The sequence below is a fragment of the Leptonychotes weddellii genome, chromosome 2, assembly GCF_054177405.1.
Source record: "Leptonychotes weddellii isolate Sample4059 chromosome 2, ASM5417740v2, whole genome shotgun sequence".
In the NCBI taxonomy this organism is placed as follows: Eukaryota; Metazoa; Chordata; class Mammalia; order Carnivora; family Phocidae; genus Leptonychotes; species Leptonychotes weddellii.
Window position 1 is genome coordinate 63,668,898 of NC_138370.1, and position 16,498 is coordinate 63,685,395.

General features: G+C 34.6%; 1 protein-coding gene across 1 annotated transcript in view; it reads left to right on the plus strand.

Moving 5' to 3' along the window:
- The window catches only part of FBXW7 (F-box and WD repeat domain containing 7), a 219,414-nt gene that overhangs the window by 197,567 nt on the left and 5,349 nt on the right, over window positions 1-16,498 (plus strand). The window contains exons 5-10 of the mRNA XM_081813110.1: window positions 3,954-4,088; window positions 8,909-9,032; window positions 11,420-11,556; window positions 12,751-12,864; window positions 14,098-14,279; window positions 16,482-16,497. Coding sequence (XP_081669236.1) covers window positions 3,954-4,088; window positions 8,909-9,032; window positions 11,420-11,556; window positions 12,751-12,864; window positions 14,098-14,279; window positions 16,482-16,497 — 708 coding nt within the window. The remainder of the gene's footprint in view (window positions 1-3,953; window positions 4,089-8,908; window positions 9,033-11,419; window positions 11,557-12,750; window positions 12,865-14,097; window positions 14,280-16,481; window position 16,498) is intronic.

Consider the following 16,498-nt stretch of genomic DNA (forward strand, 5'->3'; position numbering starts at 1 on the left):
ATTAACTGCTAGTTTTTCAAGTTAATACATACTTCCCTTGGTGGTAAATCATGTATGTGTACAAAATTTGGAACCAGTCTTGGAACCAGACTAAATAAGTAAGTCCTAGTAATACCGTCAAATATAAATACTAGAAATACTCTCTGGAGAGAATTTTGAGATCGTGGTGATGTGCTATTTCCTGACTCTTTGGGGATTCATTTATTTATTCAACAAATAGTTACTGAGCACCTGTCAGGTGCTAGGTTCTACTTTGGATTTGGGATACAGTAGTGAACAAAACAAACCAAAACCCCTTTTTCACAGAACTTGCGTTATAGTCAGGAGGGGGATGGAATGGGGTGGGGGGGGAGGTGGTTGGAACTGGTTTGCAATTTTAGAAAGGTTGCCCAGAGTAGGTCTCAGAAGGAAATAGGGAAGCAAGCCATGTGGATATCAAGGGCAAGAATGTTCCAGGAACAGCAAGTGAAAAGGCTCTGAAGCAGAGCATGCTTGATGTGTTTATGGCTAAAGCGAGAAAACAAGAGGGATAGGAGTAGGAAATTAGAACCTTGTAGGCCAACCCTAAAGACTTCGGTTTTTGCTTTGAAGTGGGAAGCCACTAGAGGGTTTTAAGCAGAAGAGTTGAGTATCACTGTTTTGTGGAGAACAGAACGATGAGAGCAAAGGTGGGAAGCTGAGAGACTAGGTAAGAGGTTATAGGAATAATCCAGGTGAGAGATGATAGTAGCTAGACCAATGTAGTTAATGGTCAGATTCTGGATATATTTTGAGGTTTAAAACTTTTAAATTTGTTGATGGACCAGAACCATCTGACAGTGGTGAGAATGGGACAGTCAGGGATGATTCCAGAGTTTTTGGCCTGAGCAACTAATAGAATGGAGTTACATTTTACGGAAATAGGGAGGATTGTGAACGTGCATATTTGAAGAGAAAGATCATGGAAATGTTAAGTTTCTATTACATATCTAAGAATACATATTGAGTAAGCAATTTTATATAGTGGTCTGGAGTCCAGGGAAGAAATCCAGGCTGGAGAGAGGAATGTGTCTATATGGCTCATACCTTTGTTGGAACCATCTAAGAGATGTGATTTCAGTGAGTAATGAGACTGTTGAATATGTGTGCTTGTGGAAACAGTCTCATTTACGATCTAGTTTACAGACTGTGATGCTAATCCTTGTCAGTGGTGTACTTTTCAATAAAATGTCACAAAGTACCATCTGCTGAATATATGTATAATTTAAATCAAGGTATACTTTTTATTTGACTTGTTAAATAAAACAAAAACGTTGTTGTTTAGTGTTTAAAACAAAAACGTTGTTGGGGTGCCTAGGTGGCTCAGTCGGTTAAGAATCTGCCTTTGGCTCAGGTCATGATTTCAGGGTTCTGGGATCAAGCCCCACATCAGGCTCCCTGCTCAGCGGGGAGCCTGTTTCTCCTAATGCCCCTGCTACTCCCCCTGCTTGTGCTCTCTCACTCTCTATGTCAAATAAATAAATAAAATCTTAAAAACAAAACAAAACATTGTTTAAAGTCCTAGAAACATTGTGCTATTTAGGCATAGTTTTTGTCATGGACTTTTCCTTAAGTATATAGACACTTTTGACACAGTTTTTAGTGTTTAAGGTCTGAATCAGTTATTTGTCTTCTGTTCTGGCTTTTTTCATTCTACATCCCTTGATAAAAGACACAGTTATGTATCATGTATTGATAATGCTTTTCTATTCCTTTCTTAAGAAAGCAGTAACAATACATTTACTGAAAAAAAAAATCAAACATATATATTACCTTCAAGTAGAAATATTCATCGTAGCTATTAATGTCATTAATCTATGTAAAGTATATAGAGTAGTAATATGTTGAAAGGTTTTTTACTCTTTTCATTGTAAAAGATTACATATGATATCCTTATTTTTATATCAAAATTTAACCATAAACACTTCCATAAACTATTTTTAGGGCAGGCATTCATATATGCAAAGGGCTTTAAGAAGTTTGCATTAAGGGGCGCCTGGGTGGCTCAGTTAAGCATCCGCCTTTGGCTCGGGTCATGATCCCAGAGTTCCCGGATCAAGTCCCTCATCCAGCTTCCTGCTCAGCTGGAAGTCTGCCTCTCCCTCTGACCCTCCTCCCTCTCCTGCTTTCTCTCTCTCTTGCTCTCTCTCAAATAAATAAATAAAATCTTTAAAAAATTATGTTATCAAGTTAATTAATTAAAGCTGCATTTTTATCTAGTCAGCATAAATTGTCCATCACCCAAATTGGCATGTCCTTATACTAGTGTCCATGAATCCTTATAATATAGATGCAGAGGAACAACATGTTATGAAAACCCATCTTCAGTCCTATGTGGAATGTAAATCAAATCAGAGTTTTTATAGTATTGACACTAAATGATCAGAGATGAGTGGAGATTGATCAGTGTTAAGTTTTGTCAAAGAGTAAGTTTTGAACCAGGATTTGAAGCTGTGTGAGGAAAACTGAATACAACAATCTAACTTCAAATTAACTGCTTTTAATTGATCATGTGTATGCAGATACATGTGTCTGAGTATTTTTTATTTCTATGAATCAATCCTCACCCTAACTAAAAAGGATACAAGATGAGTGCTCCAGGAGAATGTTCTAGGTGTGTGTATATAGAGAAATAAAAGGATTTATTAGAGCCTGTGTTTCCTCCTATTTGGGGGTAAAATGGGAATGTTTCCAGGGTTTTTATGATTAAATAAGATAATGTTTGTGATAAGTGCTCTGGGAGGAATACTACTGAAATATTTGATAGTATTAACATAATCTACACTTCACGGTAGAAAAGAAGAAAGGAAATTCATTGTAGATTCTAAAGGGGTAAAAAAATTTTTAAGTACTTTAAAAAGCATTCTAAATAAGGCTTCCTGTATCCTCAGTATATCTCAGTTTTCAGTTATTATCAACTTCACATGTTAGAAAATCCAGGTTCCTGGTTTGAGCAAGAAATGGAATGTCAAAATCCAGATCTTTCTAGCTCCAAACCCCACCTATTGTTCTCTCTTCACCTGCTTCCAAAATGGACATCATAATTCACAAATGTACTTAAATCATCCTGCTCAAGGATGTTCTTTCACTTAAATATCACAAGGTTATTTAAATGTTTTATGTGATTATTGTGAGGGGAAATTCTAACATTTTAAATTATTCACATGGCTTTTTAATTTTTCCTTTTAGGAATCGTGGTATTCTGTGCAGATGTTCCTCACTGGCAAAAAAAAAAAAAAAAGATGTTTTTAAATAATCCTCCAGTCTAGTTTAAAATGGCTCATATTTTTTAAAGTATTATGATGTATTTTTGTTTTTGTAGTACTTTGTTTCTGACCCTTTTGTTCATATGCTAATTTTATTACTAAGTTAGTTACTGTTTTATATTTTTGCTGTTTTTTATCTGAAATTATTTTCGCATAATAAATCAAAGCTCTTTTATTTTGTGGACCACAGGCGTTTGTCAGATGTGCAGTATATCCAATTATTAATTTCTCTCTAAGCGATGCTGCCAGTTTCTTAACTCTCAGATCAGTGCCTTATTAATGCCATCAAATTTTATGGTGCCCACTAGAAAGAATATAGAGAAAGGAAAATCATCTTTCAAAATATCCTATTTACGAGTAGCCAAGTTGATGTTTCCAAATAAAACTTTGGTTTCTCAGCCAGTAGTTTGATGGTAGATGAACATATAACATTTATAATAAATAATGCAGTGCAAAAATATTTGTCAAAACCATGGCTGCTTTTTATTTTACAAAATAAAGGTAGCTAGTAAATTTGATGAGACTGATTATCACGTCAGTGACTTTTGGAGAAAATTTCACTATAAGTAGCCACCTTTTATGTTATGTATAAATGTGGATTTTCCTTTATGAGCTTATAATTTGAGACATCTATAAAAATAATAAAAATTTCTACTTCCTTTTTGATAGAGCTGGAGTGGACCAGAGAAATTGCTTGCTTTAGACGAGCTTATTGATAGTTGTGAACCAACCCAAGTAAAACATATGATGCAAGTGATAGAACCCCAGTTTCAACGAGACTTCATTTCCTTGCTCCCTAAAGAGGTAAGGGCTATCAATTATATTCTTCATTGGGTGCTATTTGAAAATATAACTCAACAGCAACCACCTTTAAACATGGTCATGCTAATTATGGTATTCAGTATTGTCAGTTTAACACTCTTAATTAGTGTTAAAGAGAGCTGTAAATGATAAGCTGCTATGACTTAATATCATTTTCAGAGTAAAGTATATTTATGGACTGATTAAGTGACTTCTTTCCACCACTGCAATAAGTCATATATGAGAGTAAGCTATTGAGTTCCATTAATTTGATTATTTCTTTATCATGATTTTTTTCCAGGTTATTTAAAGTCCAACCTTTAGTTGTCATGGTACATTTATTATATATAGTAATAGATTTTTTAGAAATTCTGATTTTATTAAAACAGCAATTTTTTTCTTATTTTGTTGTTTATTTATCCAGAGTCCCTAATAGTCCCTAATAGTTTTGTGATTCTGTGAGTTGTAGTTCTCTGTTAATTTACATTGTGTAATTGTTTTGAAATATATGGAATTTCACATGTATATCTTTTTCTACTAATCATCCCTCTTCTTGCCCCATCTCCCCCCGCCCACACACACACGTACACACGCACGCGCAATTACCGATTTCCTTCATTGATTACATTCTTATAGCGTTTCTTTTGGAATTACTTATGCCCATTTGCTTTTATCTCTTCATGTGAACTGACACTATTTTTTATCATAGATTGATTATGATCATATGGGCATTCTTGGCAGTATAAACGAGGCATAGCTTAGATGTAGTTCTTTTATTGATGTTACAGGCTTCACAGTTTCATTTCTATCAGCAAATAATGTAAGATTAAATAATCAATGTCACCATGGTTTATATTTTCACAAATTATATATGTGCCACTAATTATATGTCAGCTAAGAAGACAATATATAAAATGATAATATATCACTGCAAATGATCTTGAAACTTCAAATATGAAAAGGAGTGAATAACCATTCTAAATATCCTGTGGGCAGTAGACATAGTCCCAATAATAATTTCACATTGGATATGAATAAAATAGTTTTATATTTAATGTATGAAACTAAGCATTACTCCAGGAAAAAGCAAACTGAAATGTTTCTGCTTTGGAATGATTTTTTTAAATGGTTAAAAAAAAAATTGCATTGTCCCAGAAAAAATTTTTTATTCTTGCTGGCTCATTCTAAAACTGAACACTTTGAATAGAATTGGCTTAGGAAATGACATAAGCTCTCTTTGCTTCCAGAAGGACATTCAGAGTAGGTAGCACTTTTCTAAGTATGTGACTGAAAGTAAAGTTAGTCACCTCTAATATATTCTTCATGGTTTCCTTGGATATCCTCCTTATTTTAGAAGGTAGTATTTTTATTAAAATACAGACTTTCGCTTAGTCTCATTTGTCCCCTTATATCTAAGAATGGTGAGTGTTTTGTTTCGTTTTACTTTATTTGTATTTCCATAGTAACTTTTGGACACATAAAATGTGATTTAAAGTTAGGAGAATATGAAATATTTTTAAGAGTCTAAGAATTAAGCACAAATTATCGATAACTGGTCTAAGTGCAATAAAGATTTTCTTGGATTAACTGTTCTTTTAAAGATTACCTGAGGAAAAAGAAGGGAGGCTAGACAGGAGAATGAGAGAGGACCCTGACTTAGCAGATCATCTGTGTTTTCCTTTTTTTCCAACTACTAGGAAACATTTCCTATTTTGAAAAAAATGCCTTATTTTGTATGTGGAGAAATAATGGTATAGATCTAAATCCTTAAGGAAACTATTATCAGAGACTACATACTATTATTATTTAAAACATCATTACCTTCATGTCAGGAAATGGACTTAAAATAATTTTCTTATAATTCCTTTCAACAAATCTCAGAGCTCTTTACCCACACGTATTAATCTCAAAACCTTGATAAAAATCTCACTAGTCTCACATGGGAGGCTTGTGATAAACAGCCTTATCCTTATTTTGTAAGTAAATACCAAGAAAAGCATAATGATACAGTAGATGACCTAGAGTAAAACCTAAATTTTTAACATAGGATCAGCCAACATTTTCTTTATTCTTTTTCCCCCTCTTTCACTAGTTAAGTCCATGGAAATACAGCAATTCTGGGAAAGTGTTAGCTACCTCTCAGATATAATATTGTGGTCTCTTATATAGGTTACATAAGAGAAAAACAAAAAATAGCAACTGTTACTGAAATTTCAAGTTTGGTCAAGGAAAAGTTAATTATATGAAAGAGATTTTCAATTTGAGAGCTTCTGTCTAGTGGAAGTCCTTAGGAGGAATTACTAATCTAGATTTTACCTTTAAGACAAATGAACACGACGCGGTGTTAGCCAGACCATTTTACTTGTCTGCAAGAAACCTGTAAGCCCCTGCTTTGGTGATCTAGAGATGTAGTTCAGGACAATGCCCACTCTCTGTCCCGTATAAGGAACCCCACATGACAAAACCTTGCTTCCTTTGAGGAACTGGTGTACTTCCCCATAATAAACACTAAGAATTGTGAAACTAATTGCCATTCCCTTTTTGGTTGGCAGTTTAATTAAAAAACCATGTAAATATACTGTTGCCAGTATATTTGTGTTCTACTTTCCCCTGGTTTAAACCTTTTCTGATTTATATTTTTACTGGTTCTGATTTTCTTATTCATATTTTTTATTTTGCTGTGTGTATTTTCTGAAATACTTCGATGTTTTGAATAGAACTGATTAGATTTAAGTAGAATAAGTTGAAGTTCATGGTTGAGTTAGGGTCTTTGCTATTTATAGCAAAGTGTGCCAGTTACCTGTGGAGTTAACACTTCAACATTCTTTAGCACCTAAATGTTTCTTTCCTCTTTAATGCATGCAGACACTGGACTAGGTGATCTCACAATCACCAGTAATGAAGGATATTATAACTGATGATTTGGGATGTACCTTTGAAATCTGAGGTGCTCTGGATTTGTTTTCTAGCCTTTAAGATCCACTGACTGTTTCTGTGAATTACCTAATTTCTACTTCAGCTGGATAACTTAAGCAAAGAATAGACCTTTTTATATGACCATATTAAGTATCTTGGGCACTAAATAGCATCTCTTTTCTACCAGTATAACTTTGTCCCTGATAATTTCTATGTTAAATATCAGTTTCACATAGAAGAAGAATATGGTGTTATCCCATTACTGTTATACTGACACTGAGCAGACTTACCCAGGCTTTGATTGATTGATAATTTCAAAGTTAAGTGACTTATGGAGTATCCGTTAAAAAAGTACAGGGGCACCTGGGTGGCTCGGTCGTTGGGCGTCTGCCTTTGGCTCAGGTCATGATCCCAGGGTTCTGGGATCGAGCCCCTTGTCGGACTCCCTGCTCAGCGGGGAGCCTGCTTCTCCCTCTCCCACTCCCCCTGCTTGTGTTCCCTCTCTCACTGTCTCTCTCTCTCTGTCAAATGGATAAATAAAATCTTTAAAAAAAAAAAGTACAATGTTGAGATATATATATGTTTGCATACTTATATATGTGTATGTATATATACACATATACGTAGATTGCTGAATATAGTTATGCCTTTTTATTTAAAATGACTCAGACTGAATGGGCTTCTCTGATAGACCAAAATAATTATTCCACAAAAAGCCTTTCACTGTCAGTTATTAGTAGTAGTATTAAATTGAATACTGACTGGTTGGAGTATTTTCTATATGAAATGTACTCAAAAAATATGGGATTAATGATGATCTCTCTATATACAAAGTTCTTGGGTAAGCATAATTTACGTCATGTAATTACTGTTTAGCATCGGAAAATAATTCAAATTGTGCTTTTACTTCCCATTTGGCCTTTGGCCCTTTGAATGATCGTTTGTTTTAATTCTTGTAAAATAATTTCTGTAAAAACTAAACTTTATTGCTGTGTTTAGCTCATTTTGATTCTAATATCATAACTTAAATTTTTATGTGATTAGTGAGGCTAATTGGATAAGCATACTCAGAAGCTACCATTCCCCCCTTTCTTCTTTCCTTTTCCCTTATTTACCTGAATTGAGTAAACATGCTGAAAAAAAATTGTTTGCAAGTATTGGAAACAAAATTTTAAAATCAATGATATACTAAAGAGCTAGTTCAAACAGTGATATACTAAAGAGCTAGTTCAAAAATCTATCTGGCCGATCAAGAAAATCCCCATAAGCAATGTAAAGTAATTAGAACCTAATTACTTTTATATGTCTGTGGAGCAGTTTAGTAATTGTCCCCTATTGTCATTTACACTAAAGGGTATAAATGTTTGAAAAATTCATCATTGTGATAATAAACACTTTGACGTGATAAAGAACTATTAATTATATCTATCAGAAGTGATCTGAAATCATACCACACAGAATATCTAGAAATCTCATTTCTTAATTTAAGTCCTGTCTTCAGTGAATTTACATGGTCGTGGGGAGAGAAAAGTAGAGAATCTAAGCAACTAATAAAGTATACCTGTAGACATAAATGGTAGAATTCTCGAGTTGAGGCTCACAGAACAAAGGCAAGAGCAGAGGCAGAGAAGCTTAATAAGTATTCCTTGAAGAGGTGAAGTTGGTGAAGTTCATAAAAACCAATAGAGTAAGTTTTTTAAGTCTGGTATATTTTTAAGACTAACTATTAGAAAGTATTGCCTTTCATAATTTTAAAAATTAGAATGTAGAATTATGTTTACCTAGGAGTACTTCATTCTATTGAAAATAGTTATATATAAGTTAATTATATGTTATAAATATATACACACACACCACACACACATATACTTAAAACATGGGTATTCTATGCTTTTTCCTTTCCATAGCTGGCACTTTATGTGCTTTCATTCCTGGAACCCAAAGACCTGCTACAAGCGGCTCAGACCTGTCGCTACTGGAGAATTTTGGCTGAAGACAACCTTCTCTGGAGAGAGAAATGCAAAGAAGAGGGTAAGGTTCAAAACCACAAGAGAAAATCTTTATACTTTGAAAAAGTAAAGTGATTCTGGAAACAAATAGAAAAAGTACAAATTAGAAGTTTTAGGTGCAGGTAGAATAAAGTAGATAACTGAGAAAAGAGAACTTCGGCAGCCTATCGAAGAATCAAGAATGAGTCTTCATTTACATTCATCTACTTATATAAAATCCACAGGTTATTCCACACATTCAAATGAGACGAATCTTGGAGCTAACCCCTTTAATGAGCACTAATAACTAATAGCAAATATATCTGATTTGCTTCCCAGTCTCTAGTACAATTAACAATGAAAAGATCAAGATGAGGATGATTTAAAGGAAACCCAAAAAACAAAACACAGACCCATAGATACAGAGAGCAGATTGGTGGTTACCAGAGGGGAGGGGGCTTGGGGGGTGGGGAGCAAAATGGTGTAAAGGGGATTAAGAACTACAAACTTACAATTATGAAATAAGTAAGTCATGGAGATGTGATGAAAGCATGGGGAATATAGCCAGTAATATTGTAGTAACTTTGTGAGTTGGCAGAGGATAACTAGATTTATTGTGGTGATCATTTTGCAATGTGTATAAGTATCAAATCACTGTGCTGTACACCTGTTACTAATATTGTATGTCAGTTATACCTCAATTTAAAAAAAGACAAACAAAATATAAACTTTTGCATAAAATAAGATATATATGAATTTCTACCAGTGATTTTATGGAAGAGAAAGGTATCCTGCCTCTCCAATACTTACAATTAGAGATAAGGTATAATTACAGCTGTCCTTGGGAGAGAAACTCGCTGACTGGAATTCACACTAAATAAATGACTACTCACTCACTCACTCATTAAATAAATAAAATAAAATAGAATACAGGAAACCCCCAAATTATATTAACAGTACTCAAATATTCCGTATTCTATTCTTTCCTTCCACAAATATTTATTGAACACCTCCTGTGGGCTAGACATTCTTACATGTTGGGGATATAGTAGTTAACTCCCATTTTGTTCCCATCATGGAGCTTATGTTCTTGAAAACTGTAAAAAAACAAAAAACAAAAACAAAACTCCTTTCTTAGTAGAGGAGAAGGTATCCTCCATATTAATTAAAGAAAGGACTTTTTTTCCAGCAGGCATATAGAAAAATAATATTTTTGAAAAAAATGTAAAAATATGATTTGTCTCTGATAATCCGAAATTTTTAGAAATAATCACAGAGCATGAGACAGATACTCTATAGGTTATTCTCCCCTTCAAGGAGGTTACAGGTGAGTGAAAGGTGAAGATACAAGATACTTAGTTTCTGATCCTGCCTCTGCCCTGTCTGTAGCTTGGACTAATTAGTGAAACCTTCTCTTCTCAAAAATCTGTATTACATGAAGTGGGATTAATCATCCGTGCCTTACCTTCTCTCATAGAATCATTATTTTAATGACTTTTTAAAAAAATTATGGTAACATATACCTAAGACATTTATCATTGTAACCATTTTTAAGTTTACAGTTCAGTGGCATTAAGTACATTCATGTTGTTACGCAGTCCATCTCCAGAACTTGTTCATCATTCTCGGCTGAAAGTCCATACCTATTTAATGGTGACGCCCTAGTCCTCCTCCCTGCAGCCCCTGGCAACCACCGTTCTATTTTCTGTCTCTATGAGTTTGACTTCTCTGGGTGCCTCATATAAGTAGAATCATATGGTATTTGTTTTTTTGTGACTGGCTTATTTCACTTTGCATACTGTCTTCAAGGTTTATCCATGTGGTGACATGTGTCAGAATTCCCTTCTTTTTTAAGTCTGAATAAATATTCCATAGTGTGTGTGTGTGTGTGTGTGTGTGTATGTGTATATATATACATACATACATACATACATGACATTTTGCTTATTCATCCATCAATGGACACTTGGGTTGCTTCTACCTTTCAGCAATTATGAATGATTGCAGCTCTGAACATGTGTGTACAGATACCTGTCAAGTTTCTGCTTTTAATTCTTTTGGGTGTATGTCCAGAATTGGAATTGCTGGATCATATGGTAATTCTACGGTTAATTTTTCTGATGAACGACAGTAGTGTTTTCCATAGCTGCTATACCATTTTATATTATCACAAGTATTGCATAAGGGCTCAAATTTCTGCACATCCTCACCAACATTTCATAGAATTATTTAGAGAAAGAAATGAGAAAAATATGAAAACATGCCATAAGGAATGCAAACTTTACATTATTTTATATTAACGGTGTTAGAAATTGGACAGCATCCTGCATTTCAGTGGTTTTGAGCATAGGAGGAAATGAGATGTATTATAAAATGTGGAGTTTTTATTATTGGTGACAGCAGTTACACTCTAAGTCTTTAAAACTTTAGGTATTGATGAACCATTGCACATCAAGAGAAGAAAAGTCATAAAACCAGGTTTCATACACAGTCCGTGGAAAAGCGCATACATCAGGCAGCACAGAATTGATACTAACTGGAGGCGAGGGGAACTCAAATCTCCTAAGGTAATTGAACCCTGGCACAACATAACAGCAACCACAGATCAGTGTTGGTACCTAGTGTGCTCTTCTTGGCCAGGAGCATAACTTGACATCTGTCTCGTGTAGAAAGAAAACAGTATATTTTTAAATAACTGAAAATGTAATGAACAATAGTCCTCTATTGCTAATTTCTCCAGTCTGACAACTGATGGTAAAAGATGATAAAAGATGAGTTGAATTGCATGTCATTCTACCTTAGGTAAATGAAAATTTCTGAATATCCTGTTGAATTTTGTGTTATATACGTTTTACCTAAGAATTTGCTTGCTCTCTGACCATGTAGTTAGAACATGATTTTTTGAGGAGTATGCATTTGTGTTTTCGGTGTCTCTTGTAAATAGTTTGTGTTTTGGGTGTTTCTTGTGAGTTTTATTTTTATAAATTTAAGCGTAATACTGATTTTCTGTCTTACTGCAAGTATATAAATAGTGGCAAAATGCTTGAAATTCTTAGATGTATTTATATAACTGGAAAAAAGCAACTAGGGGAGATACTGTTATATTAACATGTATAGATTATAACAGGCCTTTTTTTTTTTTTTTTTGAGAGAATGAGCGGGTGCGAGCAGGGTTGGGGGAGAGGGGCAGAGGAAGAAGAGAGAGAGAGAATCTCAAGCAGACTCCACACCCAACATGGAGCCCTACCTGGGGCTCGATCTCATGACCCTGAGATCATGACCTGAACCGAAATCAAGAGTCAGACGCTTAACCGACTGAGCCATCCAGGCGCCCACAGGCCTTTCTTGTTTTAAGTTGAGAAAGTTGATAATTATTGTTACTCTTGTCTTTCTAGTTTGTAGGTGCTTTTGTTTTTGTGTGTGAAATTGCAAAACATAGATGTGTATTTTTTTGGTTTGAACAAATAATTATAAAATACATTTGTATTTGAACCATCTTTATGAAGTTTTAACATAAAGGTCTTGAATCGCTCAATTTTAATAGTTGATATCTCACATATAAATCATAGAACATGGAAAAAATAAAATGTTTAATACTTGATTCATCATTCAGGAAGGATGATACTTTGTGTTTTATATAAATTGTAATTTTAGAAATAGACTGTAGGTTGCTGCTCCTATTTATGGCTTTATTTTTCTTTTCACCATTCTAAAAGACGTAATTTAATAACGTATTTCTAATCTGTACATTTATCTTGTAGGTTCTGAAAGGACATGATGATCATGTGATCACATGCTTGCAGTTTTGTGGTAACCGAATAGTTAGTGGTTCTGATGACAACACTTTAAAAGTTTGGTCAGCAGTCACAGGCAAAGTAAGCTTACTTCTTTCTACACTTCACTTTTTGTATAGGTCTTTGCAAGGATCAACCAGGGAAAACATGGGTTCATTTTTGACCACAGCTTATTTCGATAACAAATATCAGAGCTTCTAATTTAGTTTTTCCCCTGGCACAAAGATAATGTTTCTCAGGATAAGGGATGTCATTAGTTTCTTCCTGTAAATAGTTTGTCTATCTTTGTGACTTAGCTATTGTATGATTTTTACAGATGTGCTTTATCTTTTTTTTTTTTCTTTTTCTTGGCTTAATATTTCCCACTTTTATTAACCATCTCAGTTATATTGTCCTTTTTAATCTTTTTCAAAACTATGATTGAGGGATATTTGTTTTTCTTTGTAAACTGCTTTGTTGATAACTTACCTGTAGTTTAGAAGTTAAGAAGATCATGTTAATTTAGGCTTATCTCAAGCCCTGTGAGATGAAAGTAAAGCAGATAGAGTATTTAAATAGGAGTTTGAAGAAAAAAGCAGTCCAAGCAATCAGTTTCACTGCATGCAGTATTATACTTTAATGGTTCTGTGGTGAATACTTATCTTTATCTGTCCACTGGAGAATGTTTGCATAAATTAAGTAATTGACCAGCTAAAAAAACACAGAGGAAAATGTGAGGGAAAAAAACCTGTCTTTTAAAATGTCTTACAGCATGCTGATTCTTGGGCAAGAATCTTCTAAATAGTCCGAATCGGATGTTAAAATTTTTTAAAGCAGCTTCATATTTCCATAGTGTAATATTAGTTTTGGATTTATTTCAGAGTTTTAATATCTGTCTTTACTTGTCTAGAAGTACCTTGCCTGGCTCCTAACTACTGCCTTGGGGCAGATTCAGATGAAATGTGGTATGTAGCCACACCTAACACGGTTGGCATTCTTTCATTGAATCCATTCCTATGGAAGAAACCAAGTTGCAGTTTTAGCATTATTTCATCAGAGACCAGGCTGGAGCTGTCATACTTTAATGAGAAGTGTTTTACGTTCTACAAACTTGTTCCTCAGTTGTATCTGTGTGTTTAATATGTAATGCTACTGAATAAGCAAAGCAATAATAGTGATGGTATCATGTTATATTGATGTGAAAAATTATTTTCTGATGTGCCAAACAATAAAATTTTATAAATAACTTTACCCCAAATTTTAATGAGCTACTGAAATGTTATGTAAATCATTTTTCTTTCTACCCAAAAGTAATCATCTTAAGTGTTTTTCCAGTGTCTGAGAACATTAGTGGGACACACAGGTGGAGTATGGTCATCACAGATGAGAGACAATATCATCATTAGTGGATCTACAGATCGGACTCTAAAAGTGTGGAATGCAGAGACTGGAGAATGTATACATACCTTATATGGGCATACTTCCACTGTCCGCTGTATGCATCTCCATGAAAAAAGGTAAGGGAAAATCCTGTAGTGGTTGGGAATTCTTCCTCTGTTATTTGTGAATTTGAGGCTTTCTGTGTAGAGTTCAGTTGTATAATACAGTGTTTATTAGAGAGTGATAGTGTCCTCTTAAATTAGACTTTAATTAGTAGACTTCAGATGTTTCTGTACTAGCAAAGCAGTAGCGTATTGGCTTAAAATTGGGAGATTGTCTTTAAATTTACTTCTTCATTTAATGGCGTTGGCTTCCTCCTTGAAACTCTATTCTCTAATCTTGGGTGGCGCTTTATTGTTCTGTATCTTTGATGACTCATCATCTCCAAAACAATCTTTTTCTCTCTCTCTCTCTTTTTTTTACATTTTTATCTCTGCTCCTGGGACAAATTCAGTTATTCAGGCTTCCCGCTTCTGAGTCTTTTTAATTACCCACCCACCCTACCCGCACTCCATCATATCCCCTTATATCTAGACAAAAACTGAGGTGTGCGGGTTTTTGTTGAGTCTCTCGTTACCGATCACCTGAACTAGTGACATAGCTTTCACACTTGGTTTTCTCACCTGTTACACAGCTGACAGAGAATGCTTTTCTAATAATGATAGTATCACTGCCCTTTGAGAGCCTTCTGTTGTCTAGCAAATCAAGGAAGAAATCCTCAATCCAGTTTTCAAAATAGTTGCAGCCAAACCAGACTGGCTTGCCTTTTTTTCTTCTCAGTGCCTTTACTGTTGCTTTGATCTCCTCCTCAAAGCCCTTCTGTTAAAGTCCTTTCGATCTTCTATTGGGATGTCTTCACAGTACCTCGTTAAACAAATGTGATTTCGACTTCATTTGTCATAAAAGGTCTCTCCGGCAGTCCTTACCATGAATCTGCTCCCGTCGTTACCTTTAGTTCTATCCACAACATCTTCTTTGTGAAAACCATTACATTAAGCAGATTTCACGCTAGATTTGTAATATGTGAAGAAAAGTACTGTTTCATTTGTAATTTGAATCTACTTTGAACAGTGTGCTCTATTAAAATTTGGGGGGGTTGACATTAAGAAACCTCGTATTTCAGTTTCCATTATATTCTGACTTAAATCTCTCAATGTTCCTTTCTACTCTTCCAAATGTAGAAACTGTGGCCTATCTTTATCTCTTAAGACTAACATGAAGATACCTGAGTTTTCAACTCTCCTTCGTAATCCAAAGGTGCTTGCGATATTTGTATCACTTCGGTCTTCAGAAGAGCATAGCTTTAATAATGTTGGGCCAATTTTTTAAGGGATTTCTGTTGCCTCCCTGTGTGTATCTTCCAAAATCTGCATATCTTAATACCTCCATAGCCTACTGACTATAATTATAAGCATAAGCAGCCTTTGTTTGAAGATATTCTAAAACTGGTTAATTTTACCAGATTATAATGGTATAAGGCACATAATCTTTAACTGTTTAAATTCCAAGTTCAGATTTGTTTTGTTGAATAACGTTTATTAAATGTTTTCCCTAGTCACAAAGAGAATGTATGTTCATAATTACAATTTTGGGAAATGGCACAAAGAATAAAGAAGAAATACAAATTTTTTTAAAATACTACCACTAGAGTTCTCCCATTAACATTTTATACATGTTGGGGGGGAGGGGGGTGGGAGGATGGGTTGGCCTGGTGGTGGGTATTGAGGAGGGCACGTTCTGCATGGAGCACTGGGTGTTATGCACAAACAATGAATCATGGAACACTTCATCTAAAACTAATGATGTAATGTATGGGGATTAACATAAGAATAAAAAAAAAAGTTAGGAAGAATATAGTCAAAAAAAAAAAAAAAACATTTTATACATGTTGCCCACATTAGCATTTTATTTCTAAAATCAAAATCTTATTGTCTATATCTGGAGCTGGCCACTGCTGCTTCTGCTTCGAATACAATACAGCAGTTTTCAGGCCATCCCACAGAACCCCGGGCGCTGCACAGCCACTTATGAATGTGGGAAATGTGGGAACCAAGCAGGTACAATTCTAGGCTTCCCAACTTCCCATCCCAACCAGAGTAACTTGACTTTTGTATGTTTATATCTCAAGGTTTTACATAGGATTTCTTTGAAAACAGGTGTTCCTGCTTAAGAAAAGAAAAAATTCAATAACCACTGACTTCATATATCATGTTTTCTCATGCTATTAAAAATTCTAATACTTTTTTTTTTTTTCTGTCCCTCCCCCCCCCCCCCCACAGAGTTGTTAGCGGTTCTC